Source organism: Triticum urartu, chromosome 3A (genome assembly GCF_056163025.1).
Source record: "Triticum urartu cultivar PI428250 chromosome 3A, HENAU_Tu73, whole genome shotgun sequence".
Lineage (NCBI taxonomy): Eukaryota > Viridiplantae > Streptophyta > Magnoliopsida > Poales > Poaceae > Triticum > Triticum urartu.
In genome coordinates, this window is record NC_141875.1 from 679,463,995 (window position 1) to 679,483,775 (window position 19,781).

The following is a 19,781-nucleotide window of genomic DNA, read 5'->3' on the forward strand; positions in this document are numbered from 1 at the left end:
GCAATTTATGAACTTTTGCACATTGACATGCATCAAACACACTCCACCCAAGAGAAGGTGAACAAAGGAATTCATTTGACCTAAGGAATGACTCACCAACGCTTTTGGACAGATTACCTAACCGCAAGAGCTTGGAACAGTAGAGAGCTCGATGCCTCGACGCGTTGGATGAGGACTCGAAGCTTGGCACCCTATGACAGAGACTACCATGACATCTAGTGTGTGTGTGTGTGTGATGCATGTCAACGCGCAAAAGTTCAGGAATTACCAAGCAAACTGCATTATTTTTGTTGTAAGCTTGCCTTGTATTTATACATGGGCGATACTTAATTGCCAAGATTATAATTGATTACAGAATCACACCATATCAATCTCTACAGATCAGACCGTGATCAATATAGAATCGCAACGATATCTATTTGTCTTAGCTACACCGATTCGGTTAGATCATGGTCGCCAAGGAGCAAGGAAAAGGCAAAATAATCGACCTGTATCACAGCAGGTCGTTGTGTGCGTTTGACCACCTTAAGGATGATATCATGCTGTCTCGGCACCTACCAAGAGAGAACACTAGTACTCCTCGGTGCACTTCTCTGCCTGTGAAATGCATCCACAAAGTATAAAGTGGAGAGAGCTAGGCTGTGAAACGCATCAGCAAAGGTACAAGGTAAGACCGAAACAATAATCTCCAGGAGAGAGACATGACCATATGATTTTCAGTGGTGGCATTCTGAAATAGCAGTGGCAACAGGTAAACTCTGTAAGACTGAAACAGTTGTCTCCAGGACCAGGATATATATATATATATATATAGAGATACTACCAAGACCATATGTCTTTCAGTAATGTTTACATAGCAGCAAGGGGAACTTCCAAGATGCAATGTTTTCACACAAGTGGGTTCTTCCACGCATATTTAGTCTAGGAATGTTGTTTCTTGTAGCCAACAGTTCTGCAGGCTATCAGAAAGGGGGTGGTGGGCCGCCAGGGCCCGGTCGTCCGAAGAGAGGGCCGCAGCAATCTTGGAGCAGGCAGCAGCAGCACAGGAGATAGAAGCTACAGAAGAAACACTTGTTCAGAGTTGCAGGTTTATTCATATATATATATATATATATATATATATATATATATATATATATATATATATATATAACAAAATTGGTTCAGAGGTGCAAAATTAACGTACTAATAGTATACATGCATCATGGCTTGGAATTGAAGCTTGAGTTGGTGGCTTGGTGCTAAAAAAATTACACTTGATCCCTGAACCACACTAATAGTCTGATTTTTTAGAAGGAACAAAAATTGACATGTAAGTAACTGAATGACTTGATGATCTCCATCAGTTAGTTGACAATTCAACTTACCAGGATCCGAAGAATCCACCGAGCCCAGGCCCCCAAGAACCAGGGCCACCAGGAAACCCAGGCCCACCAGGTGGAACCGGACCCCACCCTCCAGGGCCCCATCCTGCAGGGCCACCCCAGCCCGGTCCTCCAGGCCCATGCGGATCCATCCTACCCTGAATTGCTCCTACTAAATTGAAAAAGAAGCTAAACTGATGCTGAATGGTAAACTAGAGCTTCACAACTCAATCAGAAAGAACAAACGAGACTTGGTGCAGCAGTTTGTGGTGAAGAAGAATTTATAGAGGTAGAGTGAGAACTGGTAGTTGTGCATGTACCTTCTGTTCAATGGCTCACCCACTGGTCTATCTTCCATTTCAACTACTGTTTTCTGCTAACTACTGCATGCAGCATTACGGGGACAATTTGAGCACTAGAGATTGAGTTCTAAACCACTTTGTTTCATAGCAAAAATAGCATGTGGACATCTGAATCTAGCAGACCCATCTAGCTGATTTTTCTGAAGCAACACCGAAATCCAACAACAATCAAATTGCAGGACCAACGTACAGTTTTGCCCATTTATCTTATGTTTGTTACAAACAGAAGCTTCTAAAAAGTTGAAAATACTTTCCTTACCGAAGATATATAACAGAGTTGTAAATGTAAATCAGACAAACAACTACTGGTTGAACAGCTTCGTTCCCAATCAGGCGCAGAACAAGTCAGCCAGGCAACTTTCACATGCAACTTAGAGGTGTTCAAAGAGTAGGTTGCAGACAGACCAAGCTTGACATGTAGTGAGAAGCTGAGAACAGAAGCTGGATTTGGGGAGTTTTGTGAAGTTGGAGGAGTTCCGAACAGGCCCATAGTTAAGCTTGATATACTCTGACCAGCAAGAAAATAGCTGAATAATTGAGATAGCTAGCATAGGTTTTCGTCCGTGCAGCAAGCTGACCTTGTCGAAAGCGGGCAGACGCCTCTGTGCGTGCCCCACAGCGATCCGCACACGCCCTCCACATCAGCACAGCTCCAGGACGCATCAATTTTTCAGGGGCATTTATGGTTGACTGAAGCAAAAACTTTGGTATGCAAAAAAGCACAGCTGAATTTATTAAGAGCAATTGTGCTACAAACATCGTATGAAGCCTTTATCCAAAATGGTTAACGGCTAAATTGAAATAACAAGAGATGATATTTGCAAACTGTGCAACAGAAAAAAATGTAATAAGCTGTTCATAGATTTTCAGGTTGCGGTACCAGTCTTTTCTAGAAGAATGCTACTACAATCATTTCTAATTCTAGCTATAGTGGTGAGCTTAGTTTCCACAAGTCCTACCTAACCATCTCCATCATTTCTCTGAATTATTAGCGCCTGGGAAAAGGGGCAGAATATGCCATTGGAACTTAACCTAAATTCTCATTATTTAAGCAAGAAATCAAGAAGATTTGGAATCATTTGTTAGAGTAAAACATGTCGAAATCCTGCAAGAGATAAAACTGCTCCAACCTATCATCATGCAGAAAATGGTCCCAAGGCATTCAGCTCCCAGAAATGCATTATGATGCAATATGGAAGCATTGAATTTAACCAGCTACAACAAAAGGTACAAACAGGAAACACACTAAAAAGAACGAACTATTAGGAAGGCCCCTAGATAAATAACAAGTACTCCCTCTGTTCCAAAATAGATGACTCAACTTTGTACAAAGTTAATACAAAGTTGAGTCGTCTATTTTGGAATGGAGGGAGTAGTACTGAGAAGACAAGCAGATAAATAGAATAAAGCGGATCGATTGAAAAATACTTCAAAAGCAGAGCAAAATGGTATGAAAACTAGCATATATTTTCACACAACCAGAAAAGCAGAGTAAAATACGAAAATCTGCATCTGAGCACGGGCTCAGCTGCACCCGCTCAGAAAAAAATTCAAAAAAAATACTAGACAAATTCAAAAAATTCCAAAATGTTTTTGTGTGGTAGATCATTTGATGCGTGAGGTCCGCTCCAACTTTCATTTCATTTGGACATCTGAGCAATTCTGGGCAAAAAAGACAAATCAGGTCAAAACAGTTCCTGAACAGTAAATTGTTTTACAGACCTCGATTTTGTCTTTTTTGCCCAGGGCTACTCAAATGTTCAAATGAGTTGAAATTTGGAGCGAACCTCATGCATCAAATTATCTTTTTTTTTAGAAAAGGAGGACGACCCCTGGCCTCTGCATCTGGGCGATGCATACGGCCATTTTATTAATTATTGACACAAGACCGTACAGAGTCATACAACAATAAGTCTAAAGCCAGCAAAACAAGCAACAACTGTCGCTATCCCTATCCAGTTGATGTAGGGGCGCTGAAAGTCTGGGCCTAATACCAAACAGACCACGCAGCCAAACCTAAACATCTAAAGACTTGAGGTCCCACCCAGGACGCCTGCCTGGTATGGGCACCCACCAGTCCGGCGTGCTTCTCAACCAGGACCCCTGCCGGGTATGAGGCCGCCGCAGCCGCCTGCCACCAATCCATCTTCAGAGCTGTACTGCTGCACCGACCTTGCTAGGCCTATCTGCCATCAACGCCACCATGACGCCAGACAGCTTCCACCTCCTGCACGAGTCCATCTCCGCGCATCAGACGCCGAGTCTCCACAGCGCCACGCCGCCGAGATCCACCACCATCAATGTGTAAGATGAAGCACCGCTCCACCAAAGTCGTCGTCCTCTAGTCCCTCGAGCCCGTGTGCACCTCCAAGAATGACGCCCCCAGGAGGGAAACGACACCAGAGAGCCGCCGTCATCCGATCTACTGATCTAGGGTTTCCCCCGGAGGTAGCAGAGAGTGGCCTTGAACTTCTCCACGACGATGCCTTCAGGAAGGGAACGACGCAGACAGCGTCGCCATCGCCGGCCTTGGCAATAGCCAATAGCAGGTTTTCATCCGGATCTGATCGAAGACCTCCATCCCTTGTGCACGGGTCATCCTTGCCGGCCACCCACTGAGACCCGCCGGCCGAGCAGGGGAAGCCGAGACCGCGCCCGCAGGATCAGATCCGTGATGGATCCATGCCCGCGCCGCTGCCCCGGAATCAGCCCCGCGCGCAGCCGCCACCGCCTGCCGAGGCTCGCCGCCGCGTGCCCCGCGCCCCGCCACCGCTCGCCGAGGCCTGCCACCTCGCGCCAAACTGCGAGCGCCGCAGGACACCGCCGCCTGCCGCCTAGATCCGCCGCCCGCGGAGGAAGGGGAGTCGGGAGAGGGAGTCCCCCCGCCGCCGCCGTCTGCCACGCGGGTTTCACCCGGCGGCGTCACCCGGCGGCGGCGCGAGGAGGGGAGAAGGAGAGGACGGCTGCGGCCCTAGGGTTGGAGAGCCCCCGAGTCGCCCAGGGCGGGGGCGACGCGAGCAGTCAAAATGTGCCCACAAAAACACACTGAATCACCCTACATCAAATTATCTACCACACAATTTTTTTTTGGAATTTTTTGAATTTTTCTAGTATTTTTTTTTTGATTTTTTCCATGAGCGCGGGTGCAGCTGAGCCCGGGTGCAGATTCGCCGCACTCAGTAAAATACTCCAAAAATACGTCAAAAGCGAGCTCATTTTAGCATCAAACGAAGCGGTTAGTCACTTCATCCTGAAAGGGTATCGAAACAAGCAAATATCATGGAGGCGCTGGCGTCTGGCGACTGCCCGGGCGGCGCCCCTGGCGACGCGGGCGATGCGGCTGCCCCGCCGCCGCCCCGCCCCCCGTCCCCTCCCTCGAGCGCCGCCCCCTCGCCGGCGTCCGCCGCCCCTGTCCCTTCGCCGACCCCCCTCCCCCCCTCTGGCTCTCCGCGGATTGTGTGGGCTGACGTCGCCGAGGCCGACGACGTCGCTGTTGGCCGCCCCGTCGTGTGCTGGGACCGTGCCCCTCCTAAGGCACCGCCGCGGCTGCTGCCCGACCACGCCGGTGGCCCTACTCCCAGGGGTGGGAGTTCGGCCGCCCGTGGGTCGGGCCGACGCCGGCTTCTCCCTCCTGCCGCCTCTCCGGCGCGGGGATTGCAAGGTCTGGCCTTGGGTTCCGGGATGCCCTCCCGGCGGCGGCGCGCTGGCAGCTGGGGTGTTGCCGGACGCGCGGATCGCGGCCCTGCTTGCGCCTCCTGGAAACCCTCGACTCCGGCCATGCCCTCCTCTGCTCCGGCCTGTCTGGCTCCGGCGAGCCCGCCCGAGCTCGCCCCCGGTCCTCTCCCGACGTGCTCCCTTCCGGCCCTTCTTCCCATCGCGCGGTTCCTCCGGGCCCCTCCCTCCGGGTCGCATCCCCGCCCCGCCTTCCCCTCGCCGTCCCCGTACGCCCCCGCCGGCGGCCACCGTGGCGGCGCTCGGGGAAACCCTAGCTCCCCGCTTGGCCACTCCGGGGCGCTCATACCGGGTCGCTGTGCTCTTGGGCCGGCCTATGGGCCTGGCTGTTGGCCCCCTCCCAGGGTGGTGGACACGGCTACGACCCAATGCGGGCCTCTGCGGCTGGGGTGGGCCGGCTCGACGGGCCGGTTCCACCCCGCACGGCCCAGGTTCGCCCTCTGGCGGCCTTGGGCCTAAGCAGGCGGTCGATATGGCCCCCAGTAGGGTTCCCTCGTCCCCCGATTCCTACCCCCACCCGCACCGCCAGTTCCAGCCGCCCCGCCCCGATCCCTGCTCGCCGGCGCCGCCATCCTCCCCACGGCCCCCTCTCTCCCCACGCCGTCCATGACTCGGAAAAGGGGGGACGACGCGGGGCGCCCCAAGCGCCGGGCCGACGAGCGCCGTGACCCGCCCCGCCCCTCCCTCGATGGCCACCGGCGTGAGGCCGACCTGCGGTAGCAGCTCTCCTCCCGGCCGGCTCGACACACCCCGACGCGTGACTCCCGCCGCCCTCCCCCCCGCCCCTCGCTCCGTTCGCGCTCTCCGGCACGCCGCTCCTCTCCTCGGGCGGCGTCGCGGGACCTTGGTAGGTCGCCGGCCGGTGAGTCAAGGCCGTCCTCGTAGCGGCGGTCCCCCTCGCCTGCCCGTCGCCGGGACCGGTCCCCCTCCCTGCCCCGCCCGTTGCCCGTTGCCAACCCCAACAGCGCCCCGGCCACCCGTCGCTACCAGCCTCCCCACTCCCAGGCTGCGTTCCCGCCGTCTAACGGCGGTAATGGCAATCGGGGGCGCCAGGGTCCGAAGAAGAAGAAGAAGGGCCCTCCGCGCCCTCAGGCTGCCGCCTCCACCGCCGCCGCGGTTCCCCCTCCGGGCACCAACGCCTCTTTCGACGGCCCGCCGTGCTTCAACTGCAGCTTGACCGGCCACTTCCAGGTGGCTTGTCCCAACCCCCCGATGTGATACCTATGCAAGGATGCCGGGCACCCCGCGATTCTCTGTCCGGATCGCCCGGTGACGGAGGAGATCATGATGTACGGCCACGGCATCGAGGACATGGCCTTCTTCCACATCGAGGTTCCAGAGATCCCCCTCCCTCCCCCTCGCTGCTGGCGATTGTGACAGTCGTGGGCGAGGCCGTCGCCACCCCGGAGCTGCTTGAGGCAGAGCTCAACCACTTGTGCAGGTGCACGTGGGATTGGCAGGTGACCCCCACCGCTTCCAACGCCTTCTCAGTGATCTTCCCCGACGCTATGAGTATGGGATTCTGTACCCGCAGCAACAACATCACCTTGGCACTCAACGACATTGTGGTGAACATATTTGAGCCGCGGTGGGATCCCAAGGCTGTTGCTGTCCTGGACACTGCTTGGCTCCTCATCGCCGGCCTGCCAGATGTGGCCTGGTCTGAGCGAGTCATCCGTAGTATGTCCAAGATCCTAGGCAAGGTGGTGGTGGTCGACGAGCTCTCCTTACGCAAGGAGGAGGAGGTTCGGGTCAAGGTGAAGTGCCTGGACTCCTCCAAGCTCCATGTCACAATCCGGGTCTTCTTCAACGACGACGACTACGACCTCAAGATCTGCCCCGAGCCTCCGAACCACGTCGGCCGCCCCCGCTTCTCTGATGATAGTCACCTGGGGGGTGGCCCAGCTGATGCCGACGACTCCCACTGCAGGCGCTCGCGCCACTCCCGCCTCGACGATCCAGGAGATGACGAGGACGGCTCAGAGCGCTCCCGCTCCCCCTCCCGGGAGCCCTCCAACCCACTAGCGGGTCGTGACGGTTCCGGGGCGGGGCGCACTCGAGTGTCGGCCGCTGACCTCGCGGTGGCCCTCTGCTTGGCCACCCCGCCGGTCATACCCTCTCAGTCTCCGTCGGAGTCGGCCAGTGACATCTCTAGTGTGGGCCTCCTTGTCGCCCCGCCATCGTCGCCTCGCTCCTCCTGCGCCGTCTCCGCCCTTCGCTCCTCGCCGTCGGGGCCGGACCCCCCGTCCCCCGCCGGCTCGGCCTCCCCGGTCTCCACAGGTGGAGGCGGGTGTGAGGTTCCCATCGCACTTGCCCCGTCGCCTCCACCCGCGGGGGTTGCGGTCGGGATCACCCTGGAGCTCGCCGGCCTGCTCCCCCCGCCGGTGCCCTCCGACATCCGCCTCTCCTCGCCGACCGCCCCATCCGCCTCGGTGGCTGTGGACGTCTCCTCGCCGACCTCCGCGCACCCCCCTTCGACGGTGGCGTATGCCAGGCTGTCGCGCTCCACCTCGACGCCGGTGACGTTCTCCCGCCGCAGTGCCCGCCTCGATGCGGCGCGGCCGGCCGACTCTCCAGCGCCGTCCATCGCCGAGCGCGCGGAGCTCCGTGCGGCGGTCTGGAACCTCGAGTCAGGTGCGGACCCCAACCTCCCCAGTTCTTCCTATTGCTCATTTTCCGCTCTTGAGGATGCTCCGCCTGGCCATGTCGCCAAGGTGGCCAATGACTCGGCCATTGTTTTCAGGGGGAGGTCGGTCCCCCCTTAGAACAGATCGCGACCATTACGGCCCGGGAGATTCTAGATGGCAAGCTGGCTGAGACCCGCGCTCGCCTGCTTCGGCCTCCCGAGAGGTCGACCACCACCCCCGCGGTTCAGGCCCCTCCGGTGGCCGACGGGATAATCCATGGCCGCACCCTTTCGCGCACTGCTGCCCTCCGCGCTCAAAGCGCTTCCCGTGTCCTGGGGTCAAGCAGCCCCCTGATGGGGGCTTAGATGCGGGCTCTTTTCTGGAACATCCGCGGCTTCGGCCATGATGGTTGCCGTCGCCAACTCATTGAGTACATTCGTGATGAATGCATTGACATCATTGCCATCCAGGAAACCTTGAGCACTGAGTTCACCCTTCAGGAGCTTGAACGCCTTAGCTCCCACCTCTTCGCTTGGCACTGGCTCCCTTCTAGTGGGACCTCAGGCCACTCTGGCGGCTTCCTCTTAGGGGTAAAGGATGCCACCTTTGAGGTGGGTGGCATGGACCGGGGCAAATTCTTCGTTAGTATGGAGATCTTCGAGCGCGCCCTAAATTTCAAATGGGAGGTCATTATTGTGTACGGACCGGCGGACCACCGCTGCTCCCCGGCCTTCCTAGCAGAGCTGCAGCTGAAGATCTCTAACTCCCTCCTCCCAGTTCTCGTGGGCGGAGACTTTAATCTCATCCGATCCCCGGATGAGAAGAATAATGATCGGATTAACTTCCCCCGGATGCAATTATTCAACGATTGGATCGCGGAGCTGGGGCTCCGCGAACTTGATCGGACGGGTGCCAGGTTCACCTGGACGAACCGGCAGATGGTCCCGACACAATCCGTCCTGGATCGTGTCCTAGTTTCCCCTGAATGGGAATTACGCTGCCCACTGGCATTGCTCCGGGCTGTCACCCGGATCGGGTCTGACCATGTCCCCCTCCTCCTCTCCACCGCCGACGAGCGGCCCTCCACCCTGCCGCGATTCCGGTTTGAGCCTTTCTGGCTCAATCAGGCCGGCTTCCGGGAAGCTGTTGTCGCTCGCTGGATTTTTGCTCGCTCTGCTACCCATCGCTCCATGTCCGCTGTCGACTCGTGGCACTTCTGCGCCAAGCTAGCCCGCCAATTCATGAAGGGTTGGGGGGCCAACCTGGGCCGGGACCTTAGAGAGCGCAAAAAGGCCCTCCTGATGGCTATCCAAGCCCTGGACACCCGCGCCGACTCGACTGGGATCTCCCCTGATGAGTGGATGCTGCGATACGATCTGGAAGACCAACTCTCCACCATTTACATAGATGAAGAGGCCTACTGGCGCCTACGTGGTACCCAGAGGTGGGTACTTCGGGGAGATGCCAACACCGCCTATTTTCAGGTGGTGGCGAACGGCCGGCGTCGTCGCAATTCCATCCACTGCCTTTGGGATGGAGACACGCTGATCGCTCTCCCATCAGCCATCCGTACCCACGTAGACGGCTTCTATAAAGCCCTATTTACTCCCATCCCGCGGGGTGGGGCTAGTCTCGCCCCCGACATTTGGTCGGGTGCGCAATTGGTCTCGGCAGAGGCCAATGTGGCATTAGTTGCCCCTTTTGACGAGGATGAGGTCCTCGCAGCCATTAAGGGGATGAACCCCTCCTCGGCCCCGGGTCCTGATGGCCTGCCCGTGACGTTCTTTAAAACGTTCTGGCCTACCATCAAGACGGAGGTCATGGCTCTGTTCGAAGAATTTTATTCGGGCTCCATGGACCTTGGGCGCCTCAATTACGGGATTGTGACCCTCATCCCCAAGGTCCCGGGCGCCTCGGACATCCGCCAGTTCCGCCCAATCACAGTGATTAATGTGATTTTCCGGATCTTGGCGAAAGGGTACGCCAATAGGGTGACCCTCCTCGCTGACACGATTACCCATCCGAACCAATCCGCCTTCATACAAGGTCGATTTATTCTCGATGGAGTGTTAGTATTCCACGAGGTCCTCCACGAGGTCCGTCTAAAACGCCTTCGTGCGGTCTTCCTAAAGCTAGACTTTCACAAAGCCTACGACACGGTACACTGGCCATTCCTGCGTGAAGTGTTGCTTCGCAAGGGCTTCGACGACCGTTGGGTGACCCGCGTCATGCAGCTTGTCTCTCGTGGCCGGACCACGGTGAACATCAACGGTGACATTGGGCCCTACTTCCCCACCCTTTGTGGGGTCCGTCAGGGTGACCCCTTCTCACCGTTCTTGTTCAACATGGTGGTCGATGCCCTGGCATCCATCTTGGATAAGGCCAAGGCTGCTGGTCATATCCGCGGCTTAGTCCCCCACCTAGTCGGAGGGGGAGGGGTCTCCCTCCTTCAATATGCGGATGATACCATTATAATGGTCGAGGGATCCGCCCCAGATATCACTAACTTGAAGTTCCTCCTCCTGTGCTTCCAACAAATGTCGGGCCTAACCATCAACTTCGATAAGAGCGAAGTGATGGTCCTCGGGTACCCCTTGGAGGAAACACAGGCTATTGCTAACCGACTAAACTGTCGGTTGGGTTCTTTCCCCACGACTTATCTGGGGATCCCCATTAGTGACTCGCGCCTCACCGTGGCTGATCTTCGCCCCACGGTGACCCGTATGCAACATCGCGTTGAGCCCTGGAAAGGGCGCTGGCTGTCGAAGGCTGCTCACGTGATCCTTATCAACTCTTCGCTTGCTAGCCTCCTTTGGTTCCTCATGAGCTTTTATAGCCTACATGAAACCCTGCACCAGGAGATCGCCAGATACCAATCCAGATTCTTCTGGGCTGGGGAGGGGGGTAAGCAGAAGTTCCACATGGTCAGCTGGCCAGATGTATGCAAACCCAAGGACCAAGGCGGTCTTGAGATTTTGTCCTCCCGGCGCATGAACATTGCCCTCCTGACTCGTTGGCTCTGGCGCATTGCCAATGGAGATGGAGGTCTCTGGCTTACTATCATCCAGAACAAGTACCTGCGTGGGCAGCCTCTCGCATTTTGTCAGCGCTCAGGCGGCTCCCAGTTTTGGCAGGCCGTCGTCCAGCTGCTGCCTGTTCTGCGCATTGGCACATCCATTTCAGTGGGTACTAGGTCCTCGACCCTGTTCTGGCTTGATAGGTGGCTTGGCGACACCCCCCTAGCCGCGCGCTTCCCAGTTCTCTTCGACATCGTTGTTGACCCTCGGGTCTCTGTCGAGACGGTCCTTATTGACTTAGGGCGCCTCGCTTTCCGCCGCCCCTTTGGCCCCCTTGAGGTTGCAGCTTGGGATGCCCTCCTCCAGGACATCGCACTCCTTCCTATAGACGTTGCCGACTCCCCGGACATCATCTCTTGGCGACTGGAACCCTCCGGCTGTTTCTCCACCAAATCTCTCTACGTGGCTATCGCCCCATCGACGGCCCGCGAGCCCCTCAGTTTGATTTGGGACATCCGCCTGCCCCTGAAGATCAGGATCTTCCTGTGGCAATGGATCCGCGGCCGCCTCCCGTCCGGAGTTGAGGTCCTTAAGCGTCATGGACCTGGAGATGGGATGTGCCCCATGTGCGGCACGGTAGAGGATGCCAACCACATCTTCTTCTCGTGCTACACGGCACAGTTCCTCTGGTCCTGTTTCTGCGAAACGATTGGGGGCCAGTGGTGCAACACCAACTTCCCTGACCTGCTTGCGGAAATTCAGGCTTCACCCCCTCGCTACAGGCATATTAGATGGCTGTGCGTGGGGGTCCTCGCCTGGACGCTGTGGACTGTTCGCAATAAGCTTGTCATACAGAAGGTGCCTCTTCGGCGTGCTACTGACTCCATTTTTAAAATGTGTGGTTACTTGCAGCTCTGGCGGTAGCTTAGCCGCCCTCAGGACCGGGACATCATCAGCACCCTCCTCGCCGACCTTCGATCGATGGCCTTCCGCTTGGCGCCCCCGCTCCCCTCGCCACCCCCGGAGCCCGACTAGATGCTATGTCACTCCCGGCGCGTGTGCCTTTTTGTTTTTCAGAGCTTGTTAAGCTGTGCCCTCAGCATTAACCCTTCCACTACTTATCTATCTGCGCGCGTGTGTGTGTGTGTGCTTGAACCTTGTTGGATGTTGGCTTGGCCATTTGCTTTATAATATAAAGCAGGGCGAAAGCCTTTTTCGGTAACAAGCAAATATTTAATGCAACCACATAACAATCACTTCTGAACATAACTTTTTATAAATCAACACAAAAAGAAGAAGTCAACATGTTCATGCAGATGCTGATCCAACTCAGACATTGCAGCTCGTGAGGATATGAAAACTAGGACTGAAATAATGATCTCCAGGATTTATACTACTAAGACAATAAGTATGCTTTTACATAGTAGCAAAGGGAACTCCCAAGATGCAATATCTTCACACAATTGTGTTCTTCCGTGGATACTTAGTCTAGAAATTGTTCTCAAGTGCGTTGTTTCTTGTGGTCGATATGACCCGCAGCTCCACAGGCTATCAGAAAGGAGGCAGCGGAGCGCCAGGGCCCGGGTGTCGGAACAAAGGACCGCAGCAATCTTGGAGCAGGCAGCAGCAGCACATGAGGTAGAAGCTGCAGAAGAAGCGTTCATCCAGAGCTTCAGATGTATCCGTGTACAACAAAAGAGATTCAGAGTTCAAAATTAAACTACTAGTAGTTGGTGCTGAAAATATTATACTTGATCCCCGAACCACTAATCATCTACCGAGCGAATAGACTGATTTCTTAGAGATAGACTGATTTTTTAGAAGGGAGAACAGTTGACAATCTAACTGATTGAACTGATGACCTCCATCAGTAAGCTGAGAATTCAACTTACCAGGATCCGAAGAATCCACCGAACTCAGGCCCCCAGAAACCAGGGCCAGGGCCACCAGGAAACCCAGGCCCGCCAGGTTGAACCGGACCCCACCCTCCTGGGCCCAACCCTGCAAGGCCTCCCCAACCCGGTCCTCCTCTAGGCCCATGCGGGTCCATCTCGCCAAGATAAACTTCTGAACCGGTAATAAGATAAAAAGAAGATAAACTGCTGCTGAATGGTAAACTACAGTTTCCCAACTCAATCAGAAGCAACCCAGACTTGATGCAGCAGTTGGGGGTGAAGAAGTATTTATAGAGTTAGGGTGAGAAGTGTAGTTGTGCATGTACCTGCCATTCAATAGCTCATCCACTCGTCTATCTTACTTTCATTTCAACTACTGTTCTCTGCATGCTTACTGTTGCAGTATCACACAAACGTTTTGAGCTCTCAAGATTGAGTTCAGTTCAAAACCACCTTTGTTTCATAGTATGATCCAATCAATGCATTATAGTAAATGTGAAGTACAACACCTGCACGGCAAAACTAATCGTGTGAATCTACTGGACCCATCTAGAAACAACAAAAGCATGCCGTGTTCGGAGCATTTGTATGCGAAGTATCTGCAAGACTGCAACTTATATCTGAAAAGCACAACTTAAGTTCTTAACAACTGTGCAACAAAATTGTGTTTCTGTAGCAATACCCAAAAATCCAACAAGGAACAAATTACAGAAGGATTACAAAGGGTGAAGCATAGACGCCCAGGAGCATTACAAAAATTGATGAAACAGTACACTCATACCTTTTCTAAGTCTGGCTGCAGCATAAATCAGTTCCATAGATCACCAGTAAGCAAATATACTTGCAAAAGTAGCAAAGCCCACAGGGAACACGAGGCACGGTGTATGTTCAAAGGTTCAATCGCAGAAGCAGAATTCTGTTCTCTGCATGCTTACTGTTGCTTTCAACTACTGTCCTCTGCAGAAGCAAACCCAAAAGCAACTGAATCGATCATGTTACAATCAACTACAGTTCTCTGAAAGCTTACTGTTGCCGCATTACACGAACATTTTGAGCTGTAGAGATTGAGTTCTAAACCATTTTGTTTCATAGCAAAAGTAGCATGTACACATCTGGATCTACCAGACCCATCTAGCTGATTTTTCTGCAGTAACACCGAAATCCAAACAAAGAACAAATTGCAAAACGAAGGTGCAGAATCACCTGCATCCAGCGTACAGTTTTGTTCACAAACACAAGCTTCTAAAAGGTTGAGCGTATTTTTATTACCTGAAGATATATATTAAAGTTGTAAACAAGAGGTAAAGTAGGAATGCACATCTAATCAGACAAACAGGTACTGGCGAACAACATTGCTCTTAATCAGGCGCACTGGCGCAGGACAAGTCTGACAGGCAACTTTCACATTCAACTTAGACGTGTTCAAAGAGTAGGTTGCAGACAGAAAAAGCTTGACAAGTACACATATAATTAAGCTCGATATATTATTCTGGATTAGGCAATCAGATCGGAAAGAAAATAACCGAATAATTGAGATAGCTAGCATAGGTTTCCGTCCGTGCAGCAAGGTGACCTCATCGAAGGCGGGCAGACGCCTCTGTGCGTGCCCTGCAGCGACCCGCACATGCCCTCCACATCAGGACTGTTCCAGATGGCATAAAATTTTAGGGGACATTTACGGTTGGCTCAAGCAAAACGTTTGGTACGCAAAGCACAGCTGAAGTTATTAAGACCACTTGTGCTACAAACATTGCATAAAGCCTTCATCCAAAGTGGTTAACAGCTGAATTGAAATAATAAGAGATAATAATTGCAAACCGTGCAACAGAAAAATGTAATAAGATGTTCACTGATTTCCAGGTTGCGGTACCAGTCTTTTCTAGAATACTACTACTACAACCAATTCCAAATCTCGCTATAGTGGTTAGCTTAGTTTCCATAAGGCCTACCTAACCATCTCCATCGTTTCTCTGAATTATTAGCTCTTGGGCAAATGGCCAGAATATGACATTGGAACCTAACCTAAAATCTCATTCTTTATACCTCTTCAGCAGAGGAAAATCTGCATCTTCTCAATGTCAGCCACAACAAGGGGTACAAACAAGAAACATACTAATAATTGACTATTCAGAAGACCACTGGATCCAAAGGTAAAATAAATTCTTCGGTTCAAGAAATAGTGATAGAGAGAATTCCTTATTTAACACTGTCTTAAAATTGGATGCCCTATTTAACACCGAAAAAATATTTCTTCCCTCTATGACATCAACTCTAAATTTTGTTCCCAATATAACACTTATGTACAATATTTGAGCTAACGGTGTTAAATTATGTATGAAATGACAATTTTGCCCTCAAACATCTAGCCAATCTGCCCCTATATTTCTGTGTCATATTTAAAGTTGGGATAACACGAGTCGGTGTGGCCAAAAGGTTGTGCTAAAACTAATTTACCTAAGCTTACCTGATAGGCTGATAGGCCAGGCTCTAGTGGTACGTGGGCATGGCGACAAGAAGTGTTCTGTAATTTGTATGCAAGTTGGAGTTAGCAGACTGTGCCGCACCTGCCGGAGCCAGTGACAGCATGTCGTGTTTGCGTTCGTTCCGCCGAGAGAGCGGAGTTGATCGATCCAGCAAGCTAGCCTTTCACATGTACGTGCGTCACGTACTGCTAGACGTGCGTGCACTGATTAATGAAGCAGCGAGCTTTTGCACGTATGTGTGCAGCCCTTCGATAATTTCTTTTAGCGTTCTATAAAACTAGCAGAGGCACCGGGGAAAAGAGATTTTGGTGATATACTAGTGCCAAGGGTAGTATTGTCATTTCAAGCGCCATTTAACACCGTTAGCTCAAAAAATTGACGGAAGTGTTATATTGGGAATAAAATTTAGAGTCAATGATAGATAGGGAAGAAATATTTTGGCAGTGTTAAATAGGGAATTTAATTTTAAGATAATGTTAAATAAGGAATTCTTTCATAGTGATATGAGGCACAAAGATAAATACCAAGCACTGAGAAGATCACTAAATGAACAGAATAAAGCAAGTACTCAGCCCAAGAAAATAGAGACATGAAAAATACTTCAAAAGCACAGCAAAATGGCTTGGTAATTTTAGCATCGACAAAAGCAGTAGAAACATCATCCTGAAAGGGTGTCGAAACAAGCATACATTTCATGAAACCACATAACAGTCACTTCGATCATAACATTTTATACATCAACACAAAAAGAAGAAATCATCAGGCTCATAGTCGATCAAACACATCCAAAACATTAACATGCGCATCATGGGCGAGTAACCGCGCGGTACACGTGTCTGTTTACTGTGCTAGCAATAAAAAAAGGCAAATTTTAACATGGTCCCTCTTACCTTCTTTTTTTACATGTGAGGTAAGAAGGTAAGAGTCAATCAAGTCATTCATTGATGAGATCAACGGCTAAGATCTATTTTATACTCTTACCTCTCATGTGAAAAGAGGGGGTAAAAGGGACCATGTTAAAACTGCTCATAAAAAAAAATAAACCCAAGACGGGAATAGGAGATCAAAAGCAGCCAGGCAAGACCTAGGGCCAGTTCTTTTGGGCGATTCTACCAGAATCGCCCCTCTCCCTCCCAGAATCGCCACTATATTTTTTTTATAATCCTAGCTAATTAGACCAACTAGCTAGGATTGTAAAAAAAATATGGAGTGACGATTCTGGAAGAAGCTGGGGAGGGGGGCGATTCTGGGAGAATCGCCGAAAAGAACTGGCCCCTAGCCAGGTCCCCTCCGCACGAACCCCTTCTCGCTTGACGACGCCGCCGCCTTCTCTCCTCTCCTTCGATTATTCTCCTCGCGCCGCCACCTCCCCACGCGACGCCCCTCCACCTCGAGCAGGCCGGAGGCGGCACCGATGGGTTGAGCCCCGACACGGTGGTGGACCCCCGGAAGGGCAACGAGCTCGCCGCGATTCCTTCTCCTCCGAGCTCCGCGGGCAGCAGCAGTTCCTCCACCCCCTCCCACGACTACGCCGGAGAAGGCGCCGATGGGTCGAGCTCCGCTGCGGCGTGGGTCGAAGGGAAGGGCAGGCTGGCCGCCGATCCCTAATTTCTGTCTGCATTCAGAAACTTTGTGACAGTTGTGTTTTGAGCACTCAAAACTGAAGGTACGCTCACCTGTTTCCATCAAGTTCTTATCAATCCATATGTATTTGCAGCAAGATGTAATTGGGTTCGATTTCTGTGAATTAGTTCATTCCATGCTAATCCCTTGCTCGTCGCTTGTACGTTGTTATGCTGCATCGTTGTATGGCTGTGTATGCGTCTTGTATTGCAGGTCTGATTTTCCCCTTTTGCCTTCGCTTCATGATGTGTGTGCTTAGAATTTTTTGAATGAATGACAGCCAAATCCATTAGAGCTGAATGTAGATTAAACCAAGAGGAATAGGGGCTAGCTATCTACCTGCTTAGGCGGCGGCCAAGGCGGCGGAGGCGGCCAAGGGCGACGGGGAGAAGAAGGAGGTGGCGATTACGTCAAGGATGCTCTTCGCTTGCTCTACTCTGCTCTGGTTTTCCCGTTTCGATTACGTCACCGGCGAGGGGTTGCCAGATCGTAGCATGTGTGCGGTTGATGGGCGCTATTATTTTATTAACATGTTGCGCCGCCGCCGTGTGTGATTGATTGGTTTTGCTGCCGCAGCAGCCATGGAAGATGTTCGAGTGGCAGGGTGGCCCCATCATCCTCGGCTCCTCGCCCAGGTGGAGACGCCTACATGGAGTAGGCGATGGGCGGCGGCGCCAAGCCGTACGCCAACTGGGCCACCAAGATGGTCGTCATCACTGACGCCAGCATGCCGTGGTGGTGTGCAAGCATGACAACACCCTCTCGTTCTCGTTCTCGTCTCACAATTTCTGTCAATGCCATGGCCCATGGCGCAATGGCAAAGAGCAAATTGCGGTGCCAGCTACTTTAACCACTCCGCTTTGTTGCACTGGGCACATGCTTCTGTTAGGACATCACATCACCGAATCAAGCTGCCAACTTTGGAGCCTGGTACTGTCACCACAAAATATATACTCTCTGTGCTAATTCGTTCCTTTTCTTCTATTAAAATTGACAGATTTGTTAGTTGTTCCCTTTGTAATGATGAATAGATTCGTGATGGCTGCAAAAAAAATACCTGCAATGGCTTCTACTGCAACTACTTCGTCCCCAACTCCAACAGCAAGCCTACCATGTGGACCGAGGCCTGGCCTGGATGGTAAGTTTGCACGAAGAGTGAAAATTTCTCAACAAACAACACTTGAATTGCAATCTGCAAAGCAAGCATGTCACGACATTGCTGACATGATCAAATATGTCGATTGATGTAAAGTTCACGGCATTTGGTGGCGCGGTGCCGCACCGGGCTGGTGGAGGACATGGCGTTCATGGTGGTAAGGTTCATTCAGAAGTGCGGGTCCTTCGTCAACTACTACATGGTGAGCAACTGATGCTGGCTACCACATGTTGTCACTCAATGTTTCGGTTTTAAATTGTAGTGACACCTAACATTTAATCTGTCTTTCAGTACCATGGACCGGACCGCCGATGGCCTGTTCATCGCGACAAGCTACGACCATGATGCACCGATCGACGAATATGGTACGCGACCAGTACTCCCATTGCGACCAGTACTCTGATTGTCTGTAACCATTGTTGTCATTGTGCGCAGGTCTGCTTAGGCAGCTGAACTGGGGACACTAGAGGGACCTACATTTATATACCAGTTTTGCAAAGTTCAGGGTGTAAATAATCTGGTTTTAGAGTTTAGGAGGATATGCACCAATCAAGGAGGATTTTTGGAGGAAAATGTACTTTCCTCGAATAAGAGTGAAACTGTGTATGCATTCTATGCACTGCATATGTAGTATATGCACCCGAACCAAACGAGCCTTGCACATACTGAACACTCCGTCCCGCCATGCACCTTCCACAAGACCCGTCTAAATTCATGTGCAAAACCATCTCCTCTAACCCAACACCAATGAGACAAGCAAAACCACTCCTAAGTCCTAATACACAAGCAAAGATGCTCGCTCATGTAAGTAGTTCTATAACATGCAATCTCTGGTCCATGATGCAAATTCCACATAGTCTGTAGTGTTTTACTAATCTACAATCACACGTAACAATTATGCTATTAGCCGCACCGGTTTATGCTATAGGTGATAACATAGAGACACGAGCAACAAATCAGGACACGGAATGTATAAACTGGAGACCAGCCCTTTGATTTTTAGTCCAACCTGCAATTACATACCAGGGATTGGGAGCCGGGATGGCGGAGACGGCCTGCGCAAGAGTGTGCATCTGCGGATGCATCGGCGGGGTCCAGTAGAAGCCTCCTGCGGGTGCTGCGGCGAAGTCGGCGGTAGCAAGGTCGTCCATGAGGGGGCAGTCAAATACCCAGTTTGATACTTCCGGGGATGCCAGAGCGGCTCTCCGGGTCTCCGGGTCCAGCGAAGGTTGCCGGGGGACTAGGATTTCGCGGTCGCGTCGGAATTGGGGGATATTTCGGGTTTGAGGTGGTGAGGGGTAGGGGAGAAGGGGGAAGCGGTCGTGGAATCCGGCGCCGAGATAGATTTGTTCCGTGTTTTTAGTCCAACCTGTTTCGCTGGAGATAACACAAACGCGCTGTGTCTGCATCTTTGCGTGTCATTGCCTCATGGGTGACGGAAGTAGCATGGTCCCTATCATGCTTTTGATTTTGTTTCCCCCTGCTTTCTGGGGAGACGACATTTGGACTTTCTATTTAGAAT

The 19,781-nt window shown here is 52.2% G+C and overlaps 2 protein-coding genes and 1 pseudogene across 3 annotated transcripts; 1 reads left to right on the forward strand and 2 right to left on the reverse strand.

Annotated features, from left to right (window-relative positions):
* Window positions 1-761: 761 nt before the first annotated feature.
* On the reverse strand, window positions 762-3,967 carry LOC147981507 (uncharacterized). The gene is made up of 3 exons (XM_087515987.1): window positions 3,899-3,967; window positions 1,368-1,533; window positions 762-1,056 (listed from the first exon to the last, which is right to left on the reverse strand). Exons 1-3 carry the CDS (start codon window positions 3,965-3,967, stop codon window positions 917-919), a joined length of 375 nt encoding a protein of 124 aa, XP_087372113.1. The 3' UTR covers window positions 762-916.
* An 8,502-nt stretch (window positions 3,968-12,469) lies between these two features.
* LOC147981508 (uncharacterized) lies at window positions 12,470-13,251 on the reverse strand (annotated as a pseudogene). Its single transcript, XR_015599917.1, has 2 exons — window positions 12,995-13,251; window positions 12,470-12,747 (listed from the first exon to the last, which is right to left on the reverse strand). The product of XR_015599917.1 is annotated as an uncharacterized LOC147981508 (transcript).
* Window positions 13,252-17,273: 4,022 nt separating this feature from the next.
* LOC125549188 (beta-galactosidase 4-like) lies at window positions 17,274-18,731 on the forward strand. The gene is made up of 4 exons (XM_087517135.1): window positions 17,274-18,033; window positions 18,135-18,241; window positions 18,356-18,461; window positions 18,551-18,731. Exons 1-4 carry the CDS (start codon window positions 17,980-17,982, stop codon window positions 18,602-18,604), a joined length of 321 nt encoding a protein of 106 aa, XP_087373261.1. The 5' UTR covers window positions 17,274-17,979; the 3' UTR covers window positions 18,605-18,731.
* The last annotated feature ends 1,050 nt before the right edge of the window (window positions 18,732-19,781 follow it).

Bases quoted from the DNA above. Each gene is read 5' to 3' on its own strand.
- LOC147981507 (XM_087515987.1), bottom strand. From the start codon at position 3,967: ATGGACTCGTGCAGGAGGTGGAAGCTGTCTGGCGTCATGGTGGCGTTG. The intron at 1,534-3,898 runs GTCGGTGCAGCA...TCAATTTAGTAG, and splicing joins TGGCAGATAGGCCTAGCAAG to GAGCAATTCAGGGTAGGATG. The intron at 1,057-1,367 runs GTAAGTTGAATT...TTTCTTCTGTAG, and splicing joins GGTGGATTCTTCGGATCCTG to CTTCTATCTCCTGTGCTGCT.
- LOC125549188 (XM_087517135.1), top strand. From the start codon at position 17,980: ATGCTTCTGTTAGGACATCACATCACCGAATCAAGCTGCCAACTTTGG. The intron at 18,034-18,134 runs GTACTGTCACCA...AATGATGAATAG, and splicing joins GCTGCCAACTTTGGAGCCTG to ATTCGTGATGGCTGCAAAAA. The intron at 18,462-18,550 runs GTGAGCAACTGA...TCTGTCTTTCAG, and splicing joins CCTTCGTCAACTACTACATG to TACCATGGACCGGACCGCCG.